The following is a 19,368-nucleotide window of genomic DNA, read 5'->3' as shown; positions in this document are numbered from 1 at the left end:
GTCACCCAGCTAAGGAGAAAACCAGATAAATACTCAGGGGTGGCACTTGAAATCATCAGCTTCTGCTCATTCACCAGTGGCAGAAGAACTCCTCAGTAGAGGAGGATTACCTCCTCTACCACTCTGCATTGGAGCTCCACAACATTTTGGTATGTCACAATTTCATTTTATTCTCTTTGGTTTTGGCGGTAAATTCTTCAGGATGACTCTTTTCTGTCTGAGGGAAGGGAAGAGGATTAATATTTAAGGACCAGTGACAGCATTCTCACTACCACTAGGGTTCTTTGTAAGGCTACAGGTAAAAAGGAGTTTTCAACTTTGGTGAGATTTTTGCCACTTATGCTGAAGGAACCAGGACTTCATCCTTCATTTGCTATAGCATTAGACAGAGGCAGTAAGATTATGGAAGTGTTTATGTACTTTCACTAAAAACTTTTCTTCTTTTCAGGAGTTTTGGCATGTAGAACTCCTGAACTTACTTTGGAGGTCTAGTCAAAATAACCACGTTTCTGAATACTGTTGTCTTGAATACACTGCCACCCAATCAAAATTATTCTTTTCCTAAGAGTGAGACTATTGCCTCTAATGTATCTATACAACAGCTCCATCATTCAAAGTGACAGCAGTGCTAATTCCCTTTTTCTTAGAGCATTTTTCTAAACTAGTGAAAGCAGATGGAAGCAAGCACAAAATAATTTACTATTAATACCAATAATTTAGGTAAACTCATCCATTCATGCTCCAAAACCAGAGCTAAACAGCTTTTCTTTACAACAAACTTTCTCTACCTTTTCTAATACAGAACAGATTTGGAAACATGCATTTACAAATATCTCTACTGCTGCTGTTTTGTCTGAACATTGTCCATGGTGGTGATGGATATTTTTCTGAACGATATCAGAAACAATCCAGCATCAAGGGACCACATTTTCTACCATACAATGTAAAGAGTCAAGGTAAGTTTAATATATTTTCATGATAAACTAACACAATTATCCCTAGAGGTTCAGCACATGAGCAAAAGCTCTTTGCTTATACTACTGGTATTAAAATTTCACTAACAGTTTAGGTTTATTGAAATAATTTTATCACTTCAGAAAGAATTTACAGTGGCTCTGGAGTTGCCTCCTACTGACAAAGATGCACACCTTTCAGACATATGTTTCATACAAGAAACACCAAAGGCATAAAGAACAGAAACAAAGTAACAGCTCCAGATCTCCAATAGCTGGAATAACATGATTGTGTACACAATGATGTACAACATCCTTATTATCTTCAAATTTCTTGATTCAGCACTGGGGTTTCTAGCTCAGGAAGAACTTTTACATATTTTATCATGCTATCTGCCCTTAAAACAGATCTTAGGTGAGAATTTAAATGTATATATGATACACATTATATACAGTTGCAAAAATGTGCCATAAACTTCTACATAATTTTTCATGAGTGACTTAAGCTTATGCTTTAATTATCAGGATAAACACATAGTAATATAATTCTAGCTTTAGTGTATCTAAAAAAACCTCTTCGTTGCATAAAGCAGTCTTATGGCAGCTTGGATAGGCAATGCATAACTGCATACATTGTTTCATCTTATTTCTGGTTATCCTCTCTGTCCCTTTAAGTGGAACAAGTGGCTATCCCTAATGTTTGAATCTATTAGAGCTCTGTTTTATTTCTCCATCCTTAGGCCAATGTCTTTTTTAAAATACCTGAACTCAAAGCTTCTGGTCCATAATGACTATTCAAAATTGTCATCACTAAAATTAAGAGATGTGAATCTTCCTTGTAAGCATCCTACCTTACCCCCTGAGAATAGCATTATTTTCTTTCAGACATCATCAGGCTATTCAAAGTATTTTTTTTTTTTTTGCTGTATCCCATCCACTTTTAGTTGTAGTAATTACACTTGGGAGGAAATGAGAAAACTGAATGAGGGGCTCAGAATACAGCATTAGCAAATAAGCTTCTCTTCACCAGAAAAAGGATATGGGAAAATCTGGAGAGCAAAATTGCTGCTCGGGGCATTGCATCCACAATATCTTCATTCAGGGGGTTCTGATTCAGAATAGCTCTGCAGACAGATCCTATGGACTGTCTGATGATGAGCAGCACCCATGGAGCCCAAAGAGACTCTGGTCTCATACCAGCTGGTGTCAGCACTGGCCCCATACCAACCAGCTCCAACCCACATTCTGCTCTAAGAATCTCAGCAGTAAGAAACAAGTGAAAGCAGCATGGCTGAGAAGCTTACTCCCAAAATATTCTCCTGGGCTGTACCAAAATACTGTCATAGTTTCATCCCTTGTCTTCAGCACAAGGACTTCCTGGAATCCTATCACTCCTGGATCAAATTTAGGTACATGCTCACAAACAGCTACTCTGAGGACTTACTAACCAGAATTCTCACCGAGTTAAATTCTGCATTTCCTTCCTCCTTCCTCATTAACTTTTCATTGTGCTTTTCCATGACTTTACTCAGAATAATTCACATATTTATACTATTATTGTTAAATGAAGTATATTTACTTGGCTATCCTCTACCATACTTCATTTCCTTCTCCTCATAGTGGTTCCTCTTTCCCCCTCTATAGAAAACACTTGGGAAAGGGGAAACCAGCAAAAAATTAATCAAGCACCAGGCTAGACAGAAAATGGTGTGAAAGGGGGAAATGAATTGTCCTGAACTAAGTTTTCACTTTATATACTAACACAGAACCTAATGCACATGAAAATTCATCCTTAGGATGAGAATGATTACATCAAAACCTGAGAAGTATAAAATGTTCTCGATTTAGGAAACATAACAAGACTATATACTAGACCTCAATAGCAGGAACAGCATGCAGTTTTACAGACGTGTGAGTCCAGTCATTCAGAAGTATTTGACAAATTTTGATTGGTGAGCAAGCATTGACATGGAGGACTGTTATTCCTGAGTCCAGAAAACAAGCATCCTATTGAGAGTTTTTAGAAGAGCTTAAAGAGAGAAGACTGCTGGAGGTTGTCACTTTTAATCTGAGATATCTTGGAAGAATAAAACAGGAGCCTACAGAACCAAATCAATCCAGATTTTGTTTAGTGAGTTGTTCCATTTGCAAGCAGCCCAAGTAGCAATGGCAAGCCTTTCAACACAGCTTACTTTTGCAATTTGATCACCAAACATTGACTTCTACAGATATAGCTACCAATAAGTATCTTTTTTGCTTTGTGCTGCTTTGTCACAAAGCAGACTGGAACTGAAATTTCAGTCTGAACCTGAACTGGTGACTCAGGACAACATAAAACAGGTCACACAATTTCTGTTGGCAATGAAAGCCTATTAAAACTTTGTTTAGTTTGGTGAAAATGTTTAAAAAATATTGGTCTTTACAGCTCTCCAGAACATAATTTTTTAACCTAATTTTTAAACATATTTTTTTTAAATAATAAGTATCTCTTTGGCTTGATATATTTGAAGAGCCCAAGCTGAAAACAATAATTGAATAAGGTCTCACTGTTTAGCAATGTTTAAATAAGCCATTACTGCAGATTATATTAAAGTCTACATATTTAATTCAATACATATATGGAGTTTGATTGCACTAGAGAATGTAAACCAATTTTGCATCAAGGTATGTGCTGAGACATGCAAAAGAGTAGCCAATCAATACTTCAATGTTCTTTGTATAAATTCTACTTCATTATCAGATTTAGCAGTTCTTTCCTCAGAGGAATAACCACTGATTTAGACAGCACAATTAAAATTACAATTTGAATCTAAAAGCAGCACAACTTTGGAACAACACAGCTCACAAAAAATCTCTGTAACAACATGAGTGCTGACAATGCCTTTACCATCTTAGGTAAAATTGGCAGGACTCACCACTCTGTGAACCTAGGACTAATATTTCCATCTAAAACATGGTAAAAGTAGCAAGGAGATACACTCTAAGCTAAAGTCTGATGCAATTTGCCACAAAAAAAAGTCAATATATAATAAATCACAGCCCATGCTTGTTTACTATGTGTAGGATTTTAACAGTTATCTTCCTTTTCATGGCCTTAAGAAGGATGAGATAGGAAGATGTGCAAAGTAAGTGGACATGCATTTGTGCTGATTTTATGCATCAGCAGAAAAGAAAATTAACTCTCTGCACTTTCCAGATAAGAACAATTTCCCTGTCAATAAAGGAAGAAGGCAACCTTGAAAATCCAAAAACAAACCAAAATCAAATATATTTCATAAGCACACCTCTACTATTTAAAAAAACCCAAACAAACAATAAACCAATATGTAGAATAATAGTTTCCTAGTTTCCTCCTTCACCTCACTTTTGGTTCAACAAGACTAGCCACACTGGAAAATGCAGCTTATTATCAAAACAACAGACAAATAGTCATTGTATAAACTTTCATGTGCATATATATGTAATACAAACACTGGTCTTTGTGAGAGACTGAAAGGAAAAATTCTAGCTGATGAAACTGTTGATCAATTAATAATATTTTTTAAACGAGCATTCAATAGAATATGTTGCCATTATAAAAAAACAGAATCTAGGCTCTTTTTGCATCCTTTACATTTTATTTTTAAAATGACTTCTTAAATTAACATCCATCATAGATATGCTAGTTTGTTCCATAATGCTGCCAGTTGTTGCAAACTGCTGAAGTAGTCTCACAGTTATCTGTGTTAAACTTGTACGTAATGTCCTACAAATCAGCATGCTAATTCCAAAATAAAGCTGCAAGCTCCTCCAAAGCACGCAGAAAACTAAGCAGTGAGCTTGTTTGTTTATTCCTCTACTTGTGACATTTGGTTAAGTGGCTCCACCTGCTGTTTTGGTAACTAAGAAAATGAAGTAGTATGAAAAAACTGTGTAACCTTGTCAGAATTCTGACAACAGTAAAATGAATTATCAGTTGTGACCTTGCCACTGTTCGAAATTTTTATGCCAGACAAAAGTCTTTCAGACAGTATCTGCAAACTTAACATTCCTGTATTTACAAAATGAATTAGTGCCATGGGACACTTTTGAAAGGAGAGGGTAGGGAAAAACACAATTCTCACTACTTAAATGTAGCACCGAGTTGTTTCTTAAAAGCTGCTGCACCTTCACAGACAGCTTTCTGTGATTTCATTCATCAAGTCTGATGACCTGCTAAATCTGTTACCTGCTCTTTTTTCCCTTGCTTAATAGTCTGCATCTACTTGCACAGCATTTTTTAAGCTCTCTGATGACCCTGAAGGTATTGAAGCAAAAAAAAAAAATAAATCTAGAGGCCTTGTATTTCACATTTCCAATAAATTTGCACTTGTTACTTATAAGGTCTGTGAAGCACTTTTACTCTGAATGTCAGGCTCTCAGTGACCAACACGGCAGCTGAAACTTGACTTCTACAAGCCTGAAGTTAAATTAACCCTTCATGCATTTTACCACCATGCTACATTGCCTGCGAAGGTTGTAGGTGCCATGGTTGATCTGGTTTCCTCTCTATCACAGGTGTGCAGGTCAGGGGGGAACAAGGACCCCCTGGTCCCCCAGGCCCCGCTGGACCAAGAGGACAACCAGGTCCTGCAGGAAAGCCAGGGTTTGGAAGTCCAGGTCCTCAAGGCCCCCCTGGTCCCCCAGGACCACCTGGGTTCTCTGCAGTTGGAAAGCCAGGAGCGCCAGGTCTACCAGGAAAGCCAGGAGCAAGAGGACTAAATGGTGAGAAAGGAGAACCCGGACCTGCTGGACTCCCAGGAGCAAGAGGGCCACAGGGGCCTCCCGGCACTCCCGGTCCTGCAGGACTGACTGTCCCTGGCAAGCCAGGACCACAAGGGCCTCCAGGAGCTCAGGGTCCAAGGGGACCCCCCGGTGAGAAGGGAGAGCCAGGTAACCCAGGTATAAATGGACAAAAGGGAGAAAACGGATTCGGAATTCCAGGCCGCCCGGGTGGCAGGGGTCTTCCAGGCCCCCAAGGACCCCGGGGCCCCCCTGGTCCTGCTGGGATAGGGAAACCTGGTGAAAACGGCCTGCCAGGTCAGCCAGGTCTGAAAGGTGACCGAGGTTTTCCAGGTGCACCTGGAGCAGTTGGTCTCCCAGGTCCCCAGGGTCTCCCAGGTGAACCTGGAGAAGTTGGCATTGGCAAGCCTGGGCCAATGGGACCACCAGGAGCAGCAGGTATCCCTGGAGCCAAGGGACATCCTGGACCTGCAGGGCTGCCCGGATCCCCGGGACTCCCAGGTTTTGGAAAGCCAGGATTGCCAGGGATGAAGGGACACAGAGGACCCGAAGGTCCTCCTGGCCTTCCAGGACCTAAAGGAGATCAAGGTCCAGCTGGTGTGCCAGGAGAACCAGGGCCAGTTGGGCCACCAGGAAACATGGGTCCTCACGGACTCAAAGGTGTGCCTGGTGAGAATGGCCTACCTGGGCCCAAAGGTGACATGGGCCCTGCAGGTCACCCGGGATTCCCAGGGGCCAAGGGGGAACGAGGCCTACCAGGGTTAGAGGGAAAACCAGGATACCCAGGTGAGCAGGGTCTGGCTGGCCCTAAGGGACACCCAGGTCTCCCAGGTCCAAAAGGCGATACAGGCCCTGCTGGGCTACCTGGGCTGCCTGGTCCAATGGGTCCACAAGGAGCCAAGGGAGTGCCAGGGACCAACGGTGAGCCAGGCCCCAGAGGGCCTTCAGGAATACCTGGGATCAGAGGTCCCATTGGTCCCCCTGGCCTGCCAGGAGCCCCTGGTGCAAAGGGTGAGCCAGGAGCACCAGGACTGCCGGGCCCAGCGGGCATTTCCACAAAAGGCTTAAGTGGACCCATGGGACCACCTGGACCCCCCGGGCCCAAGGGCAGCAATGGTGAGCCTGGCTTGCCCGGCCCCCCAGGTCCTCCTGGTCCCCCTGGCCAAGCTGTAATCCCTCAGATGCCTGAAGGCTATGTTAAAGCGGGAGAATCGCGGGAGCTATCAGGGATATCTTTCATAAAAGGGGGAGTAAACCAAGCTCTGACAGGGATGCCAGTGTCTGCTTTCAGTGTCATCCTCTCAAAAGCCTACCCTGCGGCAACAGTCCCCATCAAATTTGATAAAATCTTGTACAATAGGCAGCAACACTATGACCCCAGAACAGGAATTTTCACCTGCAGGACACCTGGACTATACTATTTCTCCTACCATGTACATGCAAAAGGAACAAATGTTTGGGTTGCACTCTACAAAAATGGTTCCCCACTTATGTACACCTATGATGAGTACAAGAAAGGATATCTTGATCAGGCTTCTGGCAGTGCTGTCATTGATCTCATGGAGAATGATCAAGTATGGCTCCAACTGCCCAATTCAGAATCTAATGGTCTCTACTCCTCTGAATATGTTCACTCTTCTTTCTCAGGTTTCCTGTTTGCTCACATCTAATATCCCACTTACCCTGTCCTGACACACCCTCCTTCAGTTTTAACCAGGTACTGATCTGATTTGTCCCTAGCTGGTCATGAACTTCAATGTTGCAACAGGAATGGAGGAGGGAGTGAGAAAGTGGAAGAGAGTGGTTAAAACCTCATAGAATAATATTGTATGTTTTTAGAAAATTGCCATTAAAAATTGTTTTGAATGATGATTGTTTGACTGAATTCAATATAAAATTTTTATGAATTAATACAACGTACCAGTCTATGTCCTTTTTTTCTTTTAAAAGGAAAATCAGAATTTCTAACTATCACACCTCATAACACAATAAAGGATGCTAGACTATACTTGATTAACTGAAGGCATTTTAGTCCAAGTAAATGGTCTCAAATACACCACAGTCTCCTCAACAGCTGGACAAAACACTTCAGGAACATTCTACATCCAGCTTCATCTTTAAGGTATCCAACAGGAGACAAGAACAACAACTCAAACAGAATGCATATCATAAACACAGTTTACATTTAGTTCTACTGTTCTTATTAATTAATAACTACCTTGGAGAAAGTTAAATTTATAAATTACTACATGCTATTGAAGATTTAATGTTTCACAATATTAAAGAGCAACCAGATTTGAAGCCTCAAAATGGCTTTCTTCAACGCACATTGATGCAACAAACTAGTTCAGTATATTTGAATCTCCTAACATTCTGTAATATTCAGAGTACTATAACACAACATTGACCAAACCCAAACCTTAAAAACACCCCCACAAGCATGCATACACTTATAAACACTGATCAGCTTTACCACCCCAAAACTGGAGATAATTCTTGCCCTGATTTTTCCTGAACAGTTCATTCCTTTAAAACACAATAGTGTGAGGAATATATTTTATTTATTTGGTAAATTTATCAGATGATGGCAGTAATTACTCAGTAGACATAACCGTATTTACCATATAAACATGTCTCATATAAAGTAGTCATTTCATTAATTTTTTATGCTACTATGAAAAGTTATCTTATGAATTATGAAACCTTAGCAGTTTGATCACACATTTCTTCCAGTGACAGTTGGATAACATTCATGTGTTTTAAAAGTATCATATACATCAAAACCTTATGAACCCTTAAAACTACTTTAGTTAGCATTTTTTTTTTAAAAAGAAGCTTTTAATCACTTGCACCAAAAGTACGTAGGCCTAAATTTAAAATTTTTATGATATTACCCTTTATTCATGAAAGCAGAACATGAGGCTTCTTATGTTGTATACATTTGAAATCAGCAATATCCTAAATACTTGATAATACTGGGATTAATAAAAAAGCTAGGATACCTTTTGCTTGATGATTGACCCATCATTAGCAAAACTATATAATGTTTTTGAAACTGTAAAGACCTACCATGAAAGTAACTTGAAACATTTTTTTTTTCTTCCTCTCTTTAAGTGCGGCGGGACAAGGAAACGTGGTTTAGGCCATAGTTCAGTAAAATAATAAATGAACATTAGCTCAACTGCACTTCCCAGTATTTAAACACAGCACGTCCTGCTGCCCTTTCACTCTACCAGCTTGGAACTTATGTTTCAGAAGCAAATAGAGGGATGGGATATGGGACCAGCAAAATATGACTAAGTAGTAGGCTCCTGATTAATTACTTTGCATATGAAATGTATGACAAAGCACATACTTTAAATTGTTGGAGATGCTTGGTGCTCAGCAGCTCAGGACCACACTGCCCTGTGATTCTAATTAACTTAGAAGAAACTGGACTTAGGCAGCATTCTTAAAAGCATAGTTCATTAACCCTTATAATCCATCCATCCACTCATCCATCCATCCATCCATCCATCCATCCATGCACTTTAAATCAGGTTTTGTCCTTTATGGCTTTGCTCCTCAAACATATGGGACTTCAAATAAGTCAACAGCTTGGAACCTCATGCCTAGTTTTTAAAGTCTTTTCAAAATTGCTCAGATACTAAGTCACTAAGAAAGCAACTCTTAAAACTGAAAAGCTAGAGGTGATACAGCAAATCATGGCAAAAGCACAACTTATACTTTGATTTTAGCTTTGGATTTTCAGTTTAGAGGGGACCTTGAGAAGGTCTGTAAGACTTTTAAGGGGTTTTTTAAAATATTTTTCTAAACAAGAAGATCATCAAATTATCTAAAGATAAAGCCCTTCCAAAAACATTACTTCTTCTGGATCTTGGATATTAAAGGAAAGAAAATCCAACACGAGATTCAAATGAAAACTCAAGACACTGTAGTAGTACAAAAATCACTTCCAAAGAAGCACTGAAATTTCTGAAGCCTTATGTGATCAAAAACATGAAGCATCCTAACAATCCCTTCCGTATTTAGTTGGAAGGCACAGCAAAGAAATGTAACAAATTCACCTTTCTTCTTTGCTTCTTTACTTTTGCTTCTTTGGTGTCTCACAATTAAGTTTTCATAATTAAGACAAATAAAGATATCACTGCTACATCAACATTATGAACTACTAATATTTTGCAAAAGATTGTTTTTCTTTTGGCCAGAAAGCATCTTTGCTCTTTGTTTCTTATATCTAAAGTTGAGTATTAAAGATAAAACATACATATCACAGATGTCTAAATTAATTATCTTTTGTCAAGACCATAAACTTGTGATCAAAAATAAGTATCCTAACAAGCCTTGTGATGGGCAATTTATGAAGTCTGCTGCCATTATCAGCCATGACTTTTTACTTCCAAAATGAAATATCATCTTATAAACTGATTGTAAATTTTACAAACATATAATTTTAATTATATAACCACAGAAGTTACAGTTTCCAGAAGTGCCAGGAAAATTACAGGGAAAGTCAAGTCTTCAGGAGACAGAAAGCAGCCTTTAAGGTAAGAAATTTTACAAAATTCTGCTTTAGGAAGTTATATTTGGCAACATTTACTTAAAAAACCTATTGATTTTTCTGTCGAAAAATTCATCAAAACTGAATTTTTTCACAAGGAAATAATTATACATATATATTATAATTAGTACTTCAAACTCTTATTAGTCCTCTGAAGAGCACACTTGGTTTCCATAATACATCCACATAGCTTAATAGTGTAAAGTACATTGCCCCATTATGTTTTCTTTAAAATTGCTCATTACTACTACCTATAAAACATCCACTAAATCCAACATAGTCCAGTGTTAATCACCCTACAGTCACAAAATATTCCAGAAACAAGAATAAAGTATAGAGAATAAAATGGATTCTCAAGTAATGTAATGCTCACCTGGGATATCAATCGCAGAGAGCTCTCTTGCAGGTATTACTAGGTAAGAAATGACCATGTTGCAAATATCTGTGTTCATTGCTAACAGACACCACGCTTTTCTGATAGTATTTCACTGATTTTCCTTTCTCTCTTTCTTTTTTTTTTTTTTTTTTTTGTTTTGTTTTGTTTTGGTTTTTTTTTTGAGTCATTTATCACAACAAAATGCCTAAAATAATACAAGACTACTTTGGAATCTTTTACTTTCCTTTGGCAAGACTCAGTTCTTCACTTCTTTAAAAGGAGAAGAGTGGGTTAATACCCTTCATCAAGCTGAGTCAAGACAATCATGCCTATCTGAAAGAGCCATCCAAAAAAAATATCATAGGGCAATTATCTAAGGCAATTACCATAGCTAAGACAATGAAAAGCAAAATCCATCAGACACCTGATTATGATCAAAAAAATCTTGTGAAAAAGAGAAGGGACATAGAGACACGAGGGCATACTGACAACAAATCAAAGTGAACTGCAAACACACAGTGGATTTCAAAAAATAAAGTGGTCAGTCGTTCTGCTCCGCCACTGACAATGGCACCGCTAAGACAGCATTTTGAGCTGGGAACTTTGCGTCGCCTCAACTGACCACTTAATAAGTTTGCCTTTTAAATTTTGCCTTGACTAACTGTTAATGAGCACTGCTTTTCTCTGAAGGGTTAAATCCTCTAAAAGACACCGAGTTAAGTCAAAAGGCTGTAGTTTTCAAGCCAGATTCTGGGCTACGAAAGAAAGACACTGCAGCTTCCTGGTATGTATGTTGGGATCCAGGTTTGAGAGCTTCCTCAGGAAGTTATGTGAGATGTGAAATTGGGAAAAATACATCACTCTGTCAGCAGTGATAGAAGATTAGTACGCTTATTCTTGTATCACAGAGGGACCTGAAGCAAAAAGAGATGCTCCACAGAGTATCACTGCTAAGTGATACAGAAAGAAATTATCTCTGGTTCTTCTGACTCCCTGTTCAGTGCTTTAGCTACTGGACCACGTTATTAAATGGAAAATAAAACTACTGTGAAGCCTGTCAAAGTGATGCATGACAGAGTATATCACTGTCTTGTATTACAAGATTTAAGTAGTGCATATAATCTGTATTGTTTCACTTCTGATATGACAGAACTTTATCCAATAAACTTGTTCCTATCAGTTACTACACGTTGTTGTATTTTTAACACTCATGCATGCATGTGCCTCTGACAGAAGCTAGAAAGGACTAAGTCATATCACGAGTTTTGTTTGAAGATTCCAGATTTACATACAGAAATAGGTACCTGATTGATAGGTATAAGCATAAATATCCTAGTGTACACACAAGAAGACACTTACATATAAACAAAACTGAGAAACTGAGCAATTATTTGTATGACTTCGAAGTTTAGACTGACTAATTTTTGGATCCCATTAATTTCCAAAGAACACTTTTAAAAATTATTCTTTTTGCTGCATGATCCAGACCTTTTTTAAAAAAAGAGCTGTCACAGTTTGAAGAAATGAATTAACAAAAATTCTAAAAAAACTATTACAATTGATTAAGGTTGATTTTGTATCAGCAAAAAAAGAAAGGATACATTTATTTTGTGTACAAATGAGTTCCTAGGGCAATTCATAACTACCAATCACTCTAAGCTCCAATGGAAACAGTAACAACAACAAACAAAGCAGTTTGGGAATATCTTGCTGGTTTTTACCATTTGCAACCTGGTATCAGTTTCCATTTTTGTCTGGAATCTCTCTGAAACAATTTTGTCAATTACATTTGAAAGGAATACAGCAAGTGGAACAGCTGAGGTGAACAAAAAGTGTATTTTAAGAAGGTGCAGACTACACCTGTGTCTAGTGAATGTTGCATCAACCAAGGTAATTTTAATTGTAGTTCAGAATTCAGAACTGAGCTGCATATAAACATTTTACAAGAAATACTGTTAAAATAATTTCAGTTAACTGCATGCACACACAATGGCTAGCCTTTATTATCAACTTATTATTTTATACACCTGATAGTAACTCTGAAGTTAAATCTATGAAGGAAAGAAAAAAATTTCTTGCTGAATATGTTTTCCAATTCTAATTTATATTATAGTATTAAAATGCTGGGTTTGGGTGGAAAAACACTGTTATTAAAAAACAGTTCTCTGCAAATGTTAAGAAGTTCAAAACCCCTCTATTATGTCAATAATACTTGAAGAATTCTAATCAAAACTGTAACACTAAAGAAAATTATCAAATATTAATTAGTACTTGAAATTGAAATATCGATTGAAAGAGAACACCAGAAATGTTATTAAAGATATCAAAGCAGTGAAATGAAACAGAAATAGTTACGATAAAGATGCTTTATTCCAGGATAAACATGTGTTTACTATACAACTTTATAAACTTGGAAAGTAAAAGCTGTGATGAGTAGCCTACAGTTTACGTGCAAACATATTTGCTCTGGCAAGCACATGTAATATTTTCAGCTGTTACAGTGAGTCTTCAGTGAACCCACTTACCTTTAAAAGCTGATATTTTATAATTATGTTGGATAGCAGCCACCATGTCCTTCCAGAAGTCATATTTTTTCTGACCATCATGCTGTAAGTGTCAAAAAGAACCTAGTCATTATATCAAGTATCAGCTATTACAAGCTTTCATATTGAAACAGTGACAGAAATGCCATGAATTAACAAAATTATATGGAATAAGACAGTCTTAAGACAATAGGATTCAGGACATCAGGATTCAGTAGTACCCAGATTGACTCTGGGTAACTGCAGATAAGTTACGTCCCTCTTAGAGGGGTACAATGGGAGGAGGAAGGGAAAAGGAGAAATGCTTAGTATTTGTGAGGAACTGTAACACATTACAGCCAAAAGGGGCATCAGATAGAACAGCAACTTACAGAATAAGCATCCCATCCCACTGACATTTGGGAAAAAGAAGTGCCTAGGGCTGCAGATACTGATCTTAATTAGCATGTTGACATTACCCACAGCCTGGCATTCTTATCACCTTCCACCTTAAGAACTGGCAAATCCCTTCACTATAATTTAGAGGCAATGCCTTCTGCCAAGAACCCTACCCCAAACATGGTGCAAAATATTCATCCAGAGCCTGGCTGAGCAGCACTTCATGACACTGTGCTCTGAAGACTGCCACACCCTAGCTCTGGCAGAAGGACAGGGGAAGGTGATCCACGATTGTGAACAATCTCTTGCTATTCCCAGAAAGCTTCCCAGGCATAACAGAGCTCCAGCTGACCTCAGCTTCCCCTACAGCCTCTCACAAGGCAGAGGAAAACCTCAACCAGCTGAACCCCACAGCACTCTAAAGTACCACAGATTTTAGTAGTGATGAATGAAACAGATGAAATTATACAGCTAGCCAGTATTACAGAGCAGAGGATTAGTTACACAGCCCATAAGAGGTGCTCAGTTACACAGTAACTTGGCAGCAGTAAAGCAGGTGGTATAGTCTTTGAGTTTGTGTCATGGAAAGTATTTCTGTAATGCTGTTACAGGCCTTCCACATTTGCATTAGGATAAATTTCAAGGCAACTGCTAGCAGCTTCAGGGCAATACTGCCCTCTGTGTATTGACACCTGCACTGATACCTCAATAACGAGCCATTTTATAAGCATAAAGTGTATTGTAGAGAAATAAATACCTCCAAACCCAAACCCTTATCACTACCAAACCAAAACCAAAAATATGTATCTTATATATACTGAAGTAAACTGCTATTTCAGGCCAAACATGCCATGGAGGCTTCTAGAGAACAGCCTGGAATTACTTTCACCATCAGAAAGTCACAGAAACAAGGTCTTTTGTGCATAGCTGACAAGCACAGCTTGCTTATCATCCATCAACTCTACAGGTTAAGAGAAGGAAAGATATGGTGCTATGGCTTTCAGAAGTTTGTGGGCTTTTTTTTAATCCATTCCTATAGCAAACAGCCACAGAAATACATAAAAGAGCTAATAAAGACAAAAGGTTTCATATGTAAGCTTCAATGAGCCAAGGATGCTAACCAAGAGTGACTACTCAAAGATATGTCCAGGGAATATAGGGGACCATCTATCTAGTGGCAATGTAAGTAGCCTAAGCTAGCAGTCTTCTCAAGACAGACAGATTCAACTGTCTTCCCCCCTCACACCCCATGTGGCTGACTTAGTCCATCATTTGGAGTTTTGCAGCTTTTTGCTTGTTTCTCTTAAAAAAATAATATTATCAGTGAACTGAACCGAAAGTTCCTCAGAGTTGTCTTTTGAGGACAGGTAGATACTAGTTTAGAACTGGGTACACTTCATTCAAAACATTTGAACTCAGAGGAGACTAAAATAACTTAAACTTATTTCCTGCAAATCTTTAGCCATTGCATACAAGATGTAAAGGAAAACCGAAAATTTCCAAAAGGCATAGAGAAAACTGTATGCATGGCCATCCAGTCCATCATGATTTTGGTTTGATCACAAAATGTGATTTTATTAGCTGAACCATCAAGACAAAGCAATGTTCTGTTTAGCTCATCAGTATGAAGAGATCAAAACCACTAAGAAACTCCCACGATTTGTCTGAAAACACGTAAGAGTTCTGGCTCAGGACACAGCAAAAACACATATTTTTAACAGTACAGGGTAGTCCAGCATCCAATTCATGTCTAAACCCATTCTGAATCCAAACTCAGTAATTCTCACATCTGCTTCCAGTAGAAAACTTTCCTGAACCTAGAATGTTGTCTGGAAACGGTAAGACAAGAGCACTTCATAAGCAGGCTCACAGAACAGCACACAGAAGGCTCTACTTTCTTTCAGAAATGTGGAAGAAGAAATTGTGACAGTTTCTATCCTTAGGATGCAGCATTTTGCAAGCATGAGTTCTGGGCTGGAGAGGCTGACCACCTCCTGCCTTGCATCTTTCTCAAGTGACTGATGCTAACCTTTCAGGGAATTACTGTAGCCCTCCTGCTGAAACAGGGCTGACATCCACTAAAATACTTGAGAACTGCTAGGAGATAAAGAGGGTGCATGACCCACTTCTCGTGGCTCTCCAGAGAAATGGCACAGGTTTAATTCCCTCTGGCTTAAGATGGCACTGATCCCGGGTCACTGCTCCAGCCTGTGGACTAGTAACTGGATGTGAAAGCTTATTACACACATGCTATGATGTGCTTTCTCTCTTAATAAGTAGGTGATTTGTGCTGAGTCTAAATTAAATATAAAGTAAACACAATACAGGTGTCACAACTGCAACAGGTATCTAAGCTGTGAACATCTTAGGGGAAGGAGATTAATCAGGCAGAAAATTAAGAGTCTTACCGAGCACCTGTCCTCCATGCTTTCCTGGTAAGCTAGTTTTAGCTAACTCTTCATACAGCACTTGGACTTAAGCAGCAATCTACTCAGCATGCTATTTTGGAGTGAAAGCTAAAGCAGCAAGCCACCTAATATCCAAAGAGAACCCAGACACTCATCTCACAGGTTGGGCTTTCACTCTGCACGCAAGGTTAAGAATTGACAATTTTCAGGTCTGCAGCACTTTGGTACCTCTGGCAAGAAGACGGCCCCAGTACTCTTTTGACACCAACACAGTTACCCTATGAGAAGAACCCTCTCCTACCTCCAGCTGCATGCAAGTTAAACATTCAAACCTTCTTTCACACAACAGAACAATTATCACCAAATTTCAAAGGTAGAATTAAGGACATTGTATCTAAAAAGCACTGAAAAAAGTTCAAGTAACTGTATTTCCACCTTAAGAACTTAATTTACTGTTTAACAGAGGAAAAAAATTTAGATGATACTATGAAAGAGGTGCATTTATATCCATGTACACAGATCAATATATTTAGGACAAAGATGAGCTTAAAAAAGGATAAAATTAAGCTTCATTCACTCCTTAACAACTTGAAAATGAATAAATTGTGTAATTCAGAAAAGTTACACTGTATTTATTTGATGTACAATCAAGCATAAAGGAGACTTTAAGAACTACATTGTGCATACCACAGGGCAAACTTGAGGAAGCAGCACTTTTCCATTAGTATCCTAGTTATTTGTGCCCTCTGGTGGAAGTACTTTTATTTTGAACATGCCATGTAGCTCACAATCTTCAGAGATAACTTTAATACAGTAAGTCCAACATGGAATATTCCAAACGAGAAAAAGATCTTCAACACTCAGTTTGTATGCATTTAATAGTGCATGCAAGAGATGTGGTGGTGGAAGAAAAAGATAATGCAATACATAATTTTCAAACAATCCAGCTCTTACCTGATCTAAGCTGTCCACAACCCTTGCACATAAGAGAGCTCCTGGCAGGTCAAAATAATTATCATACAAATAGTATTTAGCTGGAAAAAAATTAAAAATATACTTTAAACATCCCTGTATTGTATGCTTTAATCACAAATAAAATTTACATTTAAATAATAATATAAGCTCCTATTTGGATTTTACTGGTAATAAGCATTATCTGTTTCTCAGTCTTTGCTAACAAAGGCTAACTTCTGATTGCCGTAACTGTCAACTAAAAGTTGTTTACCTATATGAAGGCAGTGAGATTTTAATAAGACATTTTAAGATTCTAAAAGCCCAGGTGAAAGAAAAAGATGAGAACCATGAGTTTTAATTCAGGATAGTATCTTTTAACTCTTCCAAAATATCTATTTGCCTATCAGTGAAAACACAAGAAAAGCATTTAAGAAGTTCAGAGACATTTGGACACGTCTGATACAGTCATATCCTCTGCACACACATGCTGCAGACAGCGCCTCAGCCCAAGGGGAAGTGTGCTCCCATTATTACATCAGTCCCCAAAACAGAACTGTATCAGGAGGGTGCAAATGCCCCCCTAGACTATGGTCTGACTATCCTCAACAACTATCTTCAAGGAGTGAAATGACTTAACCAGTAAATCTTTTTCGTTATCTTGTCTGTGCTCTCTCAGGTATATTCTAGAACAAGTCAGCAAAACAGGGATTAACATCCACAACAGAGACCAAGCCCATGTTTCAGTGAAAAAGAAAAGCACATTTCCTGTATGACCAAAGGAGGCCTCTCTCTTCCTCTGTTTTGCAAAGGATTACCTGCAGTTTACAATAAACATTGCATTTGCGTCAGTAAAATCTCAAGGAAAGTATCTCCATTACATAACAAAACACACCTTAAGTGAGCACTTCCTGTGTGTTACTGGCAACAACCAAGATCAAAGTAAAATTGAGAGGAAACATAGAGCAAGAAAGCAAACCTAGCCACAGCTCCTTCAAAGTGACTCCCATCTTAAACACAGAAACTTCAAATGCAAGCGGAGAAGTTTTGTTTCTACACTTGCTTTGTTCTTTGCACCTGCACCTAGATCTCCAGTAACAGACTGCTGGCAGTAAGTCAACAATCAAGAAAAAATTAAGCTTTGTCCTAAATGAGACAGGCTATCAGTCAGCAGGTAGTGAGCAATTGTATTGTGCATCACTTGTTCCTCTTGGGTTCTGAGGCTCATTACAATAATAATTACTAGTATTATTAGTATATTTATTATTATAACATTTTGTTTCAATTATAAATTGTTCTCAACCCATGAGATTTACCATTCTTTCTGATTCTCCTCCCCACTGGGCCTGGGCAGGGTGGGAGTGAATGAGCAGCTGTATGGTCCTCAGTTGCTGGCTCAGGTTAAATCATGATACTGTTTGTATCAGTGTACTTCATCAAGAGACACTGTGCCCACCACTATAACAAAAACATGCCTAAAATGTCAGCCCATTTGTCTTACCATAAAATAAATACCATGAAAAAAATTTAAGGTGAATTCTAGTACTAGAAGTTAAAAAAAACGTAAAACCCAAGTTTTACCCAATATATTTACCTGCTCCAGTAATTCCCAGTCGAAGTATTTTTACAAATCTGTGTTAAGAACTAATAGTGTGAGACACTGAGGGACCAGAGCAATTTCAAAGAAGAGGAGATGCTAAAGTATAGCTACCTGTGCGTGAAACCATTCCACTGACTGTATTAAAATGCTTCCACTCCTTCCTTCCATAGATCTCCAGGATCTCTTCGAATGTCATGCTCTTTGTACCATGGCTTGCCCTATTCGATGCATTAAGTTGTTTATAAAAAAAAAAACAAAGCAAAACAGAAAAGAGTTGAAAACATCCAAACTACTACTTGTGCGAAGTAACACACTGCAACTGAATTACAGTGAATGCAAGTTGATCAAAACTGACTCTCTTTATAGCTTAGAAGTTTCCCAGGACTTACTAAGCTTTTATCAGATACATTCCAGTTCTCTTTAAAGGCCTTACTACACAAAGGTTTGGTTGGCTGGGGGCACAGCTACTGTGCCTCACCTGCTAACACAATCACTCTGTATTGCTCGAATGTTTTCAATTGTGTGAGGACACTCGCTACACTTGAGCTATCAATATACACTGCACAATAAAGCACAGCGCAGAAAGCCTATACATCATTCTGAAGCCTATAGAATGCAGGGCAGAACTATGGAAAAGTGCTAGTTTGAGCCCTGCAAGCAGCTTTTTAATACATAAGTACACACAAGCCTTTTTAGGCATTAAAAATTAACAACTCAGACCATCAAATTGGGTCCTATTTTGAAGCAAATGCAGGCAATGCCAGACCCTGTACCACTCTTCCCTTTAATAAGGGAATCTGTAATCTTAAATTCTGCATTTAGTACTCCAAAATTCAT

General features: G+C 38.5%; 2 protein-coding genes across 2 annotated transcripts in view; one reads left to right on the top strand and one right to left on the bottom strand.

Annotated features, from left to right (window-relative positions):
• NT5DC1 (5'-nucleotidase domain containing 1) overlaps positions 1-19,368 on the bottom strand; it is a 125,916-nt gene that overhangs the window by 101,854 nt on the left and 4,694 nt on the right. The window contains exons 4-6 of the mRNA XM_062488971.1: positions 18,643-18,749; positions 16,935-17,014; positions 13,177-13,258 (exon numbers count right to left, since the gene is read on the bottom strand). Of these exons, the coding sequence (XP_062344955.1) occupies positions 13,177-13,258; positions 16,935-17,014; positions 18,643-18,749 (269 nt within the window). The remainder of the gene's footprint in view (positions 1-13,176; positions 13,259-16,934; positions 17,015-18,642; positions 18,750-19,368) is intronic.
• Positions 818-7,384, top strand: COL10A1 (collagen type X alpha 1 chain). The gene is made up of 2 exons (XM_062489954.1): positions 818-956; positions 5,490-7,384. Exons 1-2 carry the CDS (start codon positions 818-820, stop codon positions 7,382-7,384), a joined length of 2,034 nt encoding a protein of 677 aa, XP_062345938.1.

This window comes from Cinclus cinclus, chromosome 3 (genome assembly GCF_963662255.1).
Source record: "Cinclus cinclus chromosome 3, bCinCin1.1, whole genome shotgun sequence".
Taxonomy (NCBI): domain Eukaryota; kingdom Metazoa; phylum Chordata; class Aves; order Passeriformes; family Cinclidae; genus Cinclus; species Cinclus cinclus.
Note: the sequence above shows the minus strand (reverse complement) of the source record. Positions and strands in the feature narration are given on the sequence as shown.